General features: G+C 41.6%; 1 protein-coding gene across 2 annotated transcripts in view; it reads right to left on the bottom strand.

Moving 5' to 3' along the window:
• The window catches only part of NEK7 (NIMA related kinase 7), a 114,788-nt gene that overhangs the window by 40,355 nt on the left and 59,409 nt on the right, over positions 1-15,024 (bottom strand). For both annotated transcript variants that reach the window (XM_044300522.1, XM_044300521.1), the window contains 2 exons: positions 11,705-11,767; positions 4,252-4,362 (listed from right to left, as the gene is read on the bottom strand). In XM_044300522.1, coding sequence (XP_044156457.1) covers positions 4,252-4,362; positions 11,705-11,767 — 174 coding nt within the window. The remainder of the gene's footprint in view (positions 1-4,251; positions 4,363-11,704; positions 11,768-15,024) is intronic.

Genomic DNA, 15,024 nt, shown 5'->3' on the forward strand with positions numbered 1-15,024 from the left:
TATGGACAGATGAGACCAAGATCAACTTGTACCAGAGTGATGGGAAGAGAAGAGTATGGAGAAGGAAAGGAACTGCTCATGATCCTAAGCATACCACCTCATCAGTGAAGCATGGTGGTGGTAGTGTCATGGCGTGGGCATGTATGGCTGCCAATGGAACTGGTTCTCTGGTATTTATTGATGATGTGACTGCTGACAAAAGCAGCAGGATGAATTCTGAAGAGTTTCGGGCAATATTATCTACTTATATTCAGCCAAATGCTTCAGAACTCATTGGACGGCGCTTCACAGTGCATATGGACAATGACCCAAAGCATACTGCAAAAGCAACCAAAGAGTTTTTTAAAGGAAAGAAGTGGAATGTTATGTAATGGCCAAGTCAATCACCTGACCTGAATCCGATTGAGCATGCATTTCACTTGCTGAAGACAAAACTGAAGGGAAAATGCCCCGAGAACAAGCAGGAACTGAAGACAGTTGCAGTAGAGGCCTGGCAGAGCATCACCAGGGATTAAACCCAGCGTCTGGTGATGTCTATGCGTTCCAGACTTCAGGCTGTAATTGACTGCAAAGTATTTGCAACCAAGTATTAAAAACTGAAAGTTTGATTTCTGAATATTATTCTGTCCCATTACTTTTGGTCCCTTAACAAGCGGAAGGCACATATGCAAACTGTTGTAATTCCTGCACCGTTCACCTGATTTGGATGTAAATGCCCTCAAATTGAAGCTGACAGTCTGCAGTTAAAGCACATCTTGTTTGTTTCATTTCAAATCCATTGTGGTGGTGTATAGAGCCAAAAATGTTAGAATTGTGTCAATCTCCCAATATTTATGGACCTGACTGTATATTGAAATGTGAAAATCGCTTACAACTGTGTCATTTATAATGGGATTACTGGTCAAGTAGCCATCTCACGGTTACAATTTTATTATGGGTATTTTAATAGTGATTTTTTTTCTGTCGCAGATTTCAGCACAACTTCCATACCGAAATGTGCAACACAAAACATCCACTCACTGGTTTAAATGAGAATTCAAGCTGTAGTTCATCTAGTTCAGATTTTTCTGTGTGCAAATTTAATATTTGCATTGCAGTAAAAACAAAAACAAACAAAAATGGAGTTAAATCTATGGCCAGATCCATGCCATGCAAACTGCAAGACCACGGCAGAAACCACGGGTCACCCTTGCGATTTCTGCTGCAGATTCCATGACACGCATCAGATTTTTCTAATTTCTGGCGCGAGAACATCTAAAGTGTCTGAGCATTAGAATAAAACACAACCTGTTTGTGAGATACAGCACGGAAGACTATGTTGGTGCTCTATATATAATAGGAATATAAACACTATAATCCATTGCAGTAACACAAAGCCCCCTTTTACCCTAAAAGTTAAAAATCCATGTTTCTAGCACTTCAGATGATCTCATGTTTATAATGGCATTTCTACTTTCTACTTAATTATAATGGTAAAACTAAAACTTTACCATTTTACCCGAGGAGAGAAAACAGATTCCGCTATATTTATATGTAGATTTTAGTGTGGTCTCTTTGAAAGCGTTCCTTTTTTGAACTCTTGTGACTTCAGGTGATCTAAAATGTTTTTCAAGAAAATCCCTGTGGTTCTACAGCTTTGAAAAGTTTACAGCAAGTTATAACAACTTGTATCCTAGGCAAATGATACAGTACACTGCATGAAAATTAAATCGATCTACAACTTGTGATTTCTTCATCGTGGCCATACAAGCAGTCTACACCAGATTTACACATCAGAGAATGTTTGAAGTCAATAAGATGGAGATCAGCTTGTTAACATATGCATGGATGAAATATCAGCTCGTTAGAAAACCAGTCTATCCCCTATATAAAACAGAAAACTAATTCATGAGTCGAGGAATAGAAACATAGGAATATAGTATACTTAAAAATTAAATATAAATAAGACAGACGTGTAACTCGGAACAACATTTCACAGGTTTCAGATAGGATTTATCTACATAAGTAAATTGTGAAACTTTCTAATAATATTGCATGACTTATACCGGGCTGTGTAGTCGCCAAGTCAAAGTTCTGACATTTTATCACACTCACTCCAGACAGCAAACAAATTATAGCAGCACACCTTGGTACCTATCTGCAGAAGTCACCTTGACGTTGCTAGATGGGCCCTACACACATTTGACCAAAAATGTGATCAAAACGGCTTTCATTTTTCATGTATAATAAATATAGTAACACTGGAATCCACAATAATCCCTAATCCTTTGTTCTATTGTTTGCATGTTTAACATTGAGCTGCCATATTATGTTTGCTGTCTGTATGTTAGCCTTATGGATGTGACTTTGGATGTGCTAGTCTAAATTTTCTTGCTCTCCATCTTATCACACTCCTTCATAAATGTACAATAACGTAATACATTTTCAGTAGTGTTTTTTTTTTTTTTACCATCATGTAAATAATCAGGCTACAAAGATAGAACCGATACCATATTTATTAAAATAAAATTCCTAAATTCCTGACATTTTCTAAATTGCTGTAAGTAAATATGCAGTGCACTATGCAATTAATAACTGGAAACCAGTTATACACTCTCCGGAGAGAGGAGAACTGATTACCTATCATCACTAGAACACCCTGCTTATCACTGTTTATAGTATAACTGACAGGAGAGAACACCGGAGAGAGGAGAACTGATTACCTATCATCACTAGAACTCCCTGCTTATCACCGTTTATAGTATAACTGACAGGAGAGAACACCTGAGAGAGGAGAACTGATTACCTATCATCACTAGAACACCCTGCTGATCACTATGCAGAATAAAAAAAAGGGTCTTAGATTAATGGTACATAAATGATTACCAGTGGTTAACTTTTCTAACTTTATATGAAAGTTAATATATGAATTACACAATATTAATAACAGATAATATTTTTTTAAGCTGTAGTGGGTACATTTCTACTGACTCCACCCAAAACTTGGTTCAACTCCGACTCCATAGCCCTGACTTGTACTTGATCCCACGTTACAACCTGTGTTATAGAGAAGAGCTATATTCTGCAGGCTCCATAGTGAAAATCTCCATTGTCTGCACAGACTGGGTAAAAACTGTGGCCCAGATTTACTAAATGTATCTTGCCAAAAATCTGTTTAAAAGGTGGTGCAAATTAGCCCATTTAGTTTTTCTGTACTTTTTTCTGACATGCTTGTCAAGGAGCAGGACTTCGCAGGAAAGGGCAGGGCCTAAGATGTGCTGTTCTGCACCACAATTCAGGCTAACTAATAGATGGTACAGAGCCAGAGAAAGATGTCTATTCCTGCACAAGATTTATCTCCCGGCCTGAGCCCCTGTGATAAATCTGGCGCAGGTCTAGACAGTCTGACTAAGCTTACGCCATGATTAGGATTAGTAAATATGGGCGAGAATTTCTCACTCAAGAGGACCTGGCATGTCCATGCTTTACAAGGCAATACAACTGATTTCAAAGGACTCATATGACTTTTTTCCATGGTGGTGATAGAGACACGGCCAATAATGATGATGGATCGCAGCAGCAGACACCCTGAAAGGACCTGTTTTGGAGAATATTACCTCTTCTGCTTATAGTCATGTAACAGGAATTTTCCTAGGCCATACAAAAATCATCAGCAACTGTAGTCCTCGCTAATGGTTCTCTCCTCATGACATTCACCTTCTTCGGTTGTTGCTCACATGAGTAAAACTTCAGTTATACCAGGAAAAAAAAAACCTTATGGAAGATGTATCATCAAATACTACCCTACCTGTAAAAATACTACATTCACACTGAATGCTTAGGGCAAATATCAGAGGTCAAAAATGAAAAGCGAAAAATTGTCGCCAAGACTTAAGCAGCCTGTCTGTACTTGGAAGCTGGATACCAAAAAAGGCAACAGACAAAAAGAAAAGCACGGGAAAAATAAAGATACGAGCAGCACACTGCTTGATCAAATTGGTAGAAATCAAAATGCCATGTTCACATTTTGTTGTTTGCCTAGATATATTACAAAATTTCATATATCAATCTGTACTACTAATTTATACAAAGTTGTGTGAAAGGTAGTGCCCATTTCAAAATACTAACCTTCGAAAAGATAAGACAGGATTTTTTTCTACTTAATTTTTAAGGTAACAAGGCACAAATATCTGAACAGAATGCAAGATAACCATGTACACTGAAAGGAGCGATGCAAACAGAACTGCTAAATACCAAGCTTGACCAAAATACCTTTATCATCCTAGACAGGTCCCCAGCATCTGCAAGTTCCAAGACTATGTTCAGTTCATTATCTTCAATGAACGATGCGTAGTATTTTATGACATTGGGATGGTTCAGTTGCTGAAAATAAAAACAAAACATTTTAAAGCAAATTAACTGTAATAAAACTGTTTAATGACATGATTAAAAGGGGTATTCCGGTAGAGTTACTGAATAAAAAAAAAACTGCATTAAAGCTGCAAGCTGTGACCCAACCAGAACCCATACCTATACATATAACCAGATTTTATATTTACCTTGCAATCCATTTGTCTAACTCCTATGTGAGCCTGCAACAAACAGAGTATCATGGCGACTGATCTTCCCTCACAAAACTACAATACCCACAATCCCTAGCTTTCCTGTTGTGAGTGTTGATGTTTAGAGATGGACTTGCGGTTCGCCCAGCGGTCGTTTCACGGCGAACATATGGAGATGTCCGTGCGCGCCATATTCTTTTGCATTGTGCCGAACTTTGACCCATGACACATCCATTAGGTGGGGTAGGACAGCTAATTGAGATGTTTCAGCACATGGACACACCCCCAAACCTATAACAGAACCCGATCTGGCAGCCATTTTACATTATGTGTTTTGCCAGTGTAGGGAGAGGTTGCATTTTGGAGCAGGGACAGACTGTTAGGGACACCAAACGCTAGCTAACAGGTTCACAAAGGTCCTTTTAAGGACTGGTAACGTTGTGCTTACGATAGGTGTGATATACTTATACTATACTTTCTAACATAGAAAGTATATTATAGTGCATTTGTATGCTTCCAGAAAATACTGATTGAGGGCTGCGATCTATCAGCTTCCACAGGATAGTGATTGAGGTTTTCCAAATACCTGCGTCCACAAAATTACTGCTTGAGGGTGATATACCAGCTTCAACTAACAACTGATTGAGGCCTGCCATATATCAGCTTCCACAAATACTGTTCTTCTCTAGGGACTTTGGCACAGGTCCACAGTGGGATATGTTGGCTAATTTCTCAATTTTAACATCAGTATGAGGGTTTAGAAAGACCGCAGAGTGCACCTGTCTTTGCAAATGTTATTATATTGTCATTAAAAAAATGACAGGAAGAGGAAGGCCGTTCTGCAGGGGTGGTAGGGGACGGGCAGGTGCACCATGCCGGAGCCTAAGTGGGAAGTTGCAGAAGGTGCGTGCCATTAGGTCAAAGGACGCACCAGAGTTGGTTGAGTGGCTCACTCAGCCTTCCGCTTCTGCACCCTCCTTACCCTCTGCTGTGTGCACCCCCAAAGACACCACCACCATAGCCCCTCCACTCGAGTCAGAGGAATTCCCATTTCCCATCCATTCCCAGACCTTACCGATGCGCAGCCATTTTTGGCATCGGATGAGGAAGAGGAGATAGAAACCGCCGCCACCCAGCCGTCTGACGACAGTACCCAGATCATCCCAAGGAGGAAGGTCACTCTGTTGCTGCCTACTCCGAGATCTCTAATGTCAGTGGTGGTGAAGGTGATGAGGACGTGTCAATGGAAGTCATGTGGGTGCCCACAACAAAGGAAGAGGAGGGGAGCTCAGAATGAGAGACGGAGCAGCAGAAGAAGCAGGCAGAACTCACAGTGCACAGGAGGCAAAAATCAGACTGCAAATGTATCTGGAGCGAGCTATCCACCATGCACGGTCAGATCTTGCGCTCACAGGACGCCAGGACATGGCTCCAGATTTTAAAGGTGTCAGCTGCTGCCAATAGTGTTGCCATCTGCAGCCTGTGCTGTCAACGCATAAGTCGCGGTAAGCCCAACACTCAACTAGGGACGACCGCCTTAAGGCGGCACCTGGCCTCCCATCACAGAGCCCAGTGGGAGCAACGCCGTCAGAACCCACAAAGCCACACTTCTGGCGCTCCACGTCCTGTCTCTTCTTCTTCTCCTCCTCCCTTTTGTCCTCCACCTTTCACCGTGCCATCATCACGTTAATCTGGCACAAAGCAGGCTTCCGTGGCCCAAATGTTAGAGCGTAAAAAAATTACGCCGGATAATCCTCTTGCCCAACGGCTGACCGCTGGCTTGTCGGAACTGTTACCCCACCAACTACTGCCATATAAATTGGTGGACTCGGAGAGCTTAAGAAAATGTGGTCATTGGCACACCGCAATGGAAGGTCCCCAGAAAGAAATATTTCTCCCAGAAGGGCATCCTTGAACTATATGGCCATGTTCAGCGGCAAGTTAATATATCTCTGGCACACAGTGTCGGTGCCAAGATACATCTGACCACAGACACGTGGTCTAGCAAATATGGGCAGGGAAGGTACATAACTTACTGCCCACTGGGTGAACCTTCTGACGGCCATCAAGCATGCAAACCGTGTGAATTTGGTGTTACCGCCACGGATTGTATGCAGGCCTGCCTCTTCTTCTTCTCCTCCTCCTACTCCATCTTCCATTTCCTCCTCGGCTGACTCCAGCTTTTCCACCGCTACCGCCTCTTCCGCTGCACCCCCAAGCTCCCCAGAACCTATTCGACGTGCCATGTGAGACAATGCCATGCTGTGCTGCAGCTGTTGTGCCTGGAAGCCAAGAGCCACACCGATCCTGCACTGCTTTCAGCTCTGCGGACACAGGCCGATCAGTGGCTACTGACTGCTCAATTTGACAGTTGGTAAAGTGGTGTGCGACAACGGTGACAATCTGCTGAGCGCACTGAAACAGGGCAAAATGATACACGTGCCATGCATGGCACACGTCCTGAACTTAGTTGTGCAGCGATTTGTTGCCAAATACCCCGGGGTCCAGGACGTCTTGCGGCAGGCCAGGAAAATCTCTGCCCATTTTAGAAGATCTTACACAGCCATGGCTGTCGGACGTCTGATTTGACAGCCCGACGTGCTGGTACTCCACCTTGTTTATGCTTGATAGGCTGCTCCAGCAGAAAGGTGGCAATAACGACTACCTGTACGAACTCTGCGGCAGGACAGGTTCTGGGAGCTTTTGTTTTCACTGCGCCAGTGGCTGCTCATGCACGACACATACAGACTTCTGCGTCCATTTGATGAGATCACCAAACTGGTCAGTCGCAGCAAGGTTTAGCCCCACTAAGCCCCACTAAGCCCATGGTTTAGCCACACTAAGGGTCATGCAACAAAAAAGGTACAGCTAGACTGACTTGTTGCGTGACATTTTTTTAATGCGAGTCAATGGTGTCACACTGCGACATGCCTGTTGTGTCACAGTATTTGGCATGTCAGTGTGACACCACTGACTTTTTTTTTTTTTTTTTTTTAAGTCAAGCGACATTGCTGCGACAAATGCAGTTGTGTAGCCGAGCCCTAAATGGAGCTAATTTGCAGTCCGATCAGCCATGTGACAAACTACAAATCTGTGGCAGAAATCAGGGAGTCAACTTCAGACTTCTCCAGCAGATTCTATAGCAAATGCACACTGGATTAATTAAACATATATTTTAAGATATGTGCTTCTTTAAAATGGACCAGTCACCAGTTTGAGTATTGAAAACTAGCACTGCTCCACTGCCACGCTCATTTTGTCTGTGCTCAGTGGACAATGTCAGAGTGATCAGGATGGCTTTACCTCAGGAGAATGGAGGACAACCAGACAAAAAAAAATAAAGACACTGATGAAATGAGCGGAGCAGTGTTAGGGCTCTTTCAAACTTGTCTTGTCCGGATCCGTCGTGTACTCCATTTGCCGGATTTACACGCCGGATCCGGAAAAACGCAAGTGAACTGAAACCATTTGAAGACTGATTAGTCTTCAAAATGCGTTCAGTGTTACTATGGCAGCCCGGACGCTATTAAAGTCCTGGTTGCCATAGTAGTAGTGGGGAGCAGTATACTTACCGCCCGTGCGGCTCCCGGGGCGCTCCAGAATGACGTCAGAGCGCCCCATGCGCATGGATGACTTGATCCATGCGATGACGTCATCCATGCGCGTGGGGCGCCTTGACGTCACTCTGAAGCGCCCCGGGAGCCGCACGGACGGTAAGTATGCTGCTTCCCCACTCCCCACTACACTTTACCATGGCAAACAGGACTTTAGCGTCCTGGCAGCCATGGTAACCATTCAGAAAAAGCTAAACGTCGGATCCGGTAATGCGCCGAAATGACGTTTAGCTTAAGGCCGGATCCGGATTAATGCCGGATCCGGATTAATGCCTTTCAATGGGCATTAATTCCGGATCCGGCCTTGCGGCAAGTCTTCAGGATTTTTGGCCGGAGCAAAAAGCGCAGCATGCTGCAGTATTTTCTCCGGCCAAAAAACGTTCCGGTCCTGAACTGAAGACATCCTGAACGGATGTCTCTCCATTCAGAATGCATGGGGATAATCCTGATCAGGATTCTTCCGGCATAGAGCCCCGACGACGGAACTTTATGCCGGAAAAGAACAACGCAAGTGTGAAAGAGCCCTTAGTTTTAACAAGTAAATTATTAGGAATACGAAATGAAGTGCAACCTGAAGGCAGCATGTTAAAGAGCAGAAAGAGCTGAGCAGATGAATATATAGTTTTGTGGAAAGATTCTGTGTGCAAGTGTGTATACATAGATAGCTGTCAGTCCCTGACAGCTGTACATGGGGGAGGCGTCAATGATTCATAGTATTTTCTGTGTAACTCTGTATACAGAGATAGCTGTCAGTCACTGATAGATGTACACGGGGGAGGAGTTATCAATGATTCATAGTATTCTCTATGTACGTGTGTATACATAGGTAGCTGCCAGTCAGCCAGTCAGTGATAGTTGTACATGGAGGAGGTGTTATCAGTGATTGATAGTATTCTCTGTGTAAGTTTGTATACAAAGATAGCTGTCACTTCCTGATAGCTGTACACAGGGAAGCTGTTATCAGTGATTGATAGCATTCTCTATGCAAGTGTGTATACATAGATACAGTGCTGCCCATAATTATTCATACCCCTGGCAAATTTTGACTTAAAGTTGCTTTTATTCAACCAGCAAGTAATTTCTTGACGGGAAATGACATAGGTATATCCCGAAAGATAATAAGACGATGTACAAGAGGCATTATTGTGGAAAAAAACATTTCTCATCTTTTATTTACCTTTGAGCAAAAAGTGTCCAGTCCAAAATTATTTATACCCTTCTCAATAAATCAATAAAAAAAGTCTTTATTGGCTATTACAGCAATCAAACGCTTCCTATAATTGCAGATTCGCTTTTTGCATGTCTCCACAGGTATTTTTGCTCATTCATCTTTAGCAATGAGCTCCAAATCTTTCAGGTTGAAGGGTCTTTTTGCCATCACCCTGATCTTTAGCTCCCTCCACAGATTGTCAATTGGATTCAAGTCTGGACTCTGGCTGGGCCACTCCAAAACGTTAATGTTGTTGTCTGCTAACCATTTCTTCACCAGTTTTGATGTGTGCTTTGGGTCATTGTCATGCTGAAATGTCCACTGGTGCCCAAGGCCAAGTTTCTCTGCAGACTGCCTGATGTTGTTGTTGAGAATTCTCACGTATTGCTTTTTTTTTTTCATAGTGCCGTTTACTGTGATTGGGTTCCCTGGTCCATTGGCTAAAAAACACCCCCAAAGCATTAGGTTCCCACCACCATGTTTGACAGTGGGGATGGAGTTCTTTGGGTTGAAGGCTTCTCCTTTTTTACGCCAAATGAAGTAATCATCATTGTGACCAAACAATTCAATTTTTGTTTTATCTGACCATAACACAGAAGACCAGAAGTCATCTTCTTTGTCCAAATGAGCTTTTGAAAAGGCCAAGCGAGCTTTTGTGATCCTTATCTGGAGAAGTGGAACCCAGCAGTGTGCAGTGTCCGTTGGATTGTCTGCCTTGAGACATTGCAACCAGCAGAGCCCAGATTCACCAGGATGGTCTTGGTGGTGATCCTTGGATTCTTTTTCACCTCTCTAACTATCCTCCTGGTCAGCACAGGTGTCACTTTTGCCTTCTGACCACGTCCAGTGCGGAACATCTTGTACTTTTTGCTCAAATGTAAATAAAAGCTGAGAAATGTATTTTTCCACAATAATGCCTCTTGTACGTCGTCTTATTATCTTTTGGGAGACACCAATGTCCTTTTCCATCAAAAAATTACTTGCTGGTTGAATAAAATTAACTTTAAGTCAAAATTTGCCTGGGGTATGAATAATTATGGGCAGCACTGTAGCAGTCAGTCAGTGATCGTTACACAGGGGGGGGGGGGGGGGTGTTATCAGTGATAGTATTCTCTGTGTAAGTGTGTATACATAGATAGCTGTCAAGTGAGCTCACAAAGAGATTAAAATGAATAAATTACGAACTTAGCCAAATCTCCCCCCCCCCCCCCCCTCTATAACATGCTGCCTGCAGATTGGACGACATTTCATAGGGACACTTTCTTTAGAAAATATTTGATGTATACAAACGGGTCTTCAAATCTGGGGAAGATCAGATAATGTTAGCTTTTTGGTATGAATATGTGCTGAGTTGAGTTGCTAAGAAATAGGCCTTCACCATGATAGTTTAACACCATCAGGCGTTATATACTTATTTGCTGGATGGCCATTAATTTAAAGGGGTTCTTCAAAAATGACCAGACCTGTAAAGGGAAGCTTACTTACCTGCTTCCCGCAGCTGGCTCCCCGTTCTTTCTCCTCCAGGACTGTGATGCCCTGCTGAGCTCCCTTGCTGTAAACATCCAATTTAAAACACTGCCTCAGCCAATCACTGGCCGCAGCTGAGACCGCATCCCCTTGCGTCATGTGACCATTTGTCAGGATGTAAGGGGGGCCAGTCACCTCCACGTCCAGTGACTGGCTGCGGCGACGTCAAACCAGATGTTTACAGCGCAGAGAAGCAGGTAAGTAATCTTCCAGTTACAGGTCCAACCAAGTAGGGGGGAGGAAGCCAAAAAAACACAACCCCTTTAATTTGTCTCATATTTGTATTCCGCTCATTGAGGCCAATTAAGTAAAACCCTGCTGTGGACTAAACTTTTTGGTATGCCTTTTGCTGCGAGTCAGTCCCTTTGAGATGACCAGCATCCCGTCACCTGAATATACTACACTACTGAAATACTTGAGTGATTGAATTTTGTGGTTAATTTCCATAATAATACAAATTAAAGATGTTTAATGGCAATGATGGATAAACATCAGTGAAGCACAACAGCAGTCTTCACTTTGTAAGTAAATCGTTGGAGGGCAGTACGTAATCCCACTGTGTTCGTTATAAGGAAGAAGCAAAGTGACTTTTAATGCAGTTTTATCCCAAGATGTAAACATCTTTCTTCCCTTATTTAAGAAGATGCCAAGTTCACAGGAGATGTGAAAACTAAGTGGTTCAAAGCCTTCGTGTGGCACATTGGAGAAAGGGGCTCGGCTAGACGAAAGGAACAACAAAATCAAAGCTTCAGATTTCACACAAAAAGCGCATTCTACAAACAAATCTTAGGGGCGCTTCAAAAAGTGTTTACCTTAAGGAGGTCAATCTCTTTGATACAGTCTGCTCTTGCCTTGGCATCCATCAAATCAAAAATCTGCGAGGGATTAAATAAAGATGAACATGAGATTATTTATAAAGACACCATTAACTCAGAGGCACTGCAGCGAGGCTCGAATGCAGCTATATGGCTGATTACACAACGCAACAACAACAACAAAATAACTTTTCGGCCGCTACTGGGATAAAAAACATTTGTCCTATACTAAATCCAAAGTCAGAATTGTTGTAACACGTCATGAAATTTTGCTATGCATAAGTATGCCTAAATGAATTAAACACTTGGAAAGCATTGAATAATTTTGAACACAACGAGTTTTACTCCAACAATTACCTGATCTACATCAAAGTTTGTGTAGCAAACCGTGTATAAAAATTTAATGAAATAAAATTTCAAAAAGTCTCGTTTTTAAAGGGAGTCTGTCACCACATTTGGACATTATAGACCGCTTACATAGCATTCTGGCATAACTTTAGATGAATCAAATGGTACCTTTGTTGCGTTCTTCTGCGGTTCACCTGCGGCAAAAACAGGCTTTCATATGTAAATGAGGGCTCGCAAGATGCAGTGGACAAATGTGACCACGGCATCTAGACAGTCCGGAAGTGGAAGTTGCGCACTTCCGCTCCGGTAACAGCGTTACCCAGTTGAGATCGGGGAACTTGTTACATTGATCTTATAGGCTGAAGCCTCAAGCAGGCTTCAGTGCCTATTAGATGACTAAACTAATACCAATAGGTGGCAGCAGTGTATTGGTATAGTGCAAATGAAGTGTTCAATGGTGTCTATATAGACATCAATAAAAACAATAGGCATTCAAATGATTGACAGTCATTGTCACCCATGGTTTTTGCAAAAATAAATAAATAAATAAATAAATAAATAAATAAATAAAATAAAAATCACACCCCATTCCTTAAACTAAAAACAAAGTACTTAAATTATAAAGAAACTAAAACATCATGGGCATCGCCATGTGCGAAAATGCCCATACTATTAAAATATAACAATATTAATGGCATACGACAAATGGCGTAACGGGGGGAAAAGAAAAAGTCAACTACCCAATATTTTTTTTAATAAAAAGTGAACAAAAAGTCGCACACACTTCAAATTGGCATCACTGAAAATAACTGATCGTCCCGCAAAAAATTAGCCCTCACACAGCCCCGTACACATAACTACAAAAAAAGTTATAGGGGTCAGAATATGGTTATATAAATTTATTTATTTTTTCCTCAAAAAGGTTTAAATTTTTTCCACAGTATTAAAACGCAAGAAAAATCATACAAGTGTGGTATCGTTGTAATCATACTGACCTGGAGAACGAAGATAACAGGTCAATTTTACTGCATAGTGTACAGTGTAATTTTTTTTTTATCAGCATTGCGTTTTTCCCAATTCTACCCAATTTGGATTTTTTTTTCCTGCTTCCTATTCCTACTACATGGTATGCAACCATAAACAGTAAGCAAAAAATAAGCCCTCATAAGGCTATGTGAATGGAAAAATAAAAAAAGTTAGGACTAAAGAAAGGTGGGGAATAAAAAACGAAAACGCAAAAATGGAAAATCCCAGGGTCATTAACCACCTCAGCTCCCCTAGCTTAAACCCCCTTAATGACCAGACCACTTTTTACAATTCTGCACTACACTACTTTCACCATTTATTGCTCGGTGATACAACTTACCACCCAAATGAATTTTACCTCCTTTTCTTCTCACTAATAGAGCTTTCATTTGGTGGTATTTCATTGCTGCTGACATTTTTACTTTTTTTATATTAAATTGAAATTGACTGAAATTTTTGCAAAAAAATGAAATTTTTCCATTTCTGTTGTAAAATTTTTCAAATAAAACTACATTTCTATATACATTTTTCTCTAAATTTATTGTTCTACATGTCTTTGATAAAAAAAACAAAATGCAGTAAGTGCATATTTATTGGTTTAGGTAAAAGTTATAGCGTTTACAAACTATGTACAAACTATGGTGCAAAAAAAAATCAATTTACGCACTTTGACTTTCTGAGCACCTGAGGTTCTACAATGCTCAGACAGTAGAAACACCCCACAAATTACCCCATTTCGGAAAGTAGACACCCTAAGGCAGGCATGTCCAAACTGCGGCCGTCCAGCTGTTGCAAAACTACAATTCCCAGCATGCTCTAATAGCTGTAAGCTATCCAGGCATGCTGGGAGTTGTAGTTTTGGAACAGCTGGAGGGCCGCAGTTTGGACATGGCCTGCCCTAAGGTATTCGCTGATGGGCATAGTGAGTTCATGGAAGTTTTTATTTTTTGTCACAAGTTAGCAGAAAATTATTATTTGTGCTCTTTAGAATTTGGGCCCCTTTGCGCACCTAGGCTGCAAAAAAGTGTCACACATGTGGTATCGCCGTACTCAGGAGAAGTAGGGCAATGTGTTTTGGGGTGTATTTTTACATATACCCATGCTGGGTGAGAGAAATCTGTCTGTAAAAAACAACTTTTCCCATTTTTTCATAAAGTTGTCATTTTACAGAGATATTTCTCTCACCCACCATGGGTATATGTAAAAATACACCCCAAAACACATTGCCCTACTTCTCCCGAGTACGGCGATACCACGTGTGTGACACTTTTTTGCAGCCTAATTGCGCAAAGGGGCCCAAATTCCAATGAGTATCTTTTAGGAGGGCATTTTTAGGCATTTGGATTCCAGACTACTTCTCACGCTTTAGGGCCCCTAAAATGCCAGGGCAGTATAAATACACCATAAGTGACCCCATTTTGGAAAGAAGACACCCCAAGGTATTCGGTGAGGGGCATGGCGAGTTCCTAGAATATTTTTTTCTGGGCACAAGTTAGCGGAAAATGATTTTGTAAGAGAAATTAAAAAAAAAAAAAAAATTCTGCTAACTTGTGCCCAGAAAATAGATAAAAAATATTCTAGGAACTCGCCATGCCCCTCACGGAATAGCTTGGGGTGTATTCTTTCCAAAAATGGGGTCACTTATGGTGTATTTATACTGCCCTGACATTTTAGGGGCCCTAAAGCGTGAGAAGAAGTCTGGAATATAAATGTCTAAACATTTTTACGCATTTGGATTCTGTGAGGGGTATGGTGAGTTCATGTGAGATTTTATTTTTTGTCACAAGTTAGTGGAATATGAGACTTTGTAAGAAAAAAAAGAAAAAAGAAAAATTTCCGCTAACTTGTGCCAATCGGGCGAACACTGCGTTTTTTGTAGAGCCTATAGAACATGTCCTATTCTTGTCTGCAATAGCGGACAAGAAAAGGCATTTTCTATATAG

Source organism: Bufo gargarizans, chromosome 7, assembly GCF_014858855.1.
Source record: "Bufo gargarizans isolate SCDJY-AF-19 chromosome 7, ASM1485885v1, whole genome shotgun sequence".
Taxonomy (NCBI): domain Eukaryota; kingdom Metazoa; phylum Chordata; class Amphibia; order Anura; family Bufonidae; genus Bufo; species Bufo gargarizans.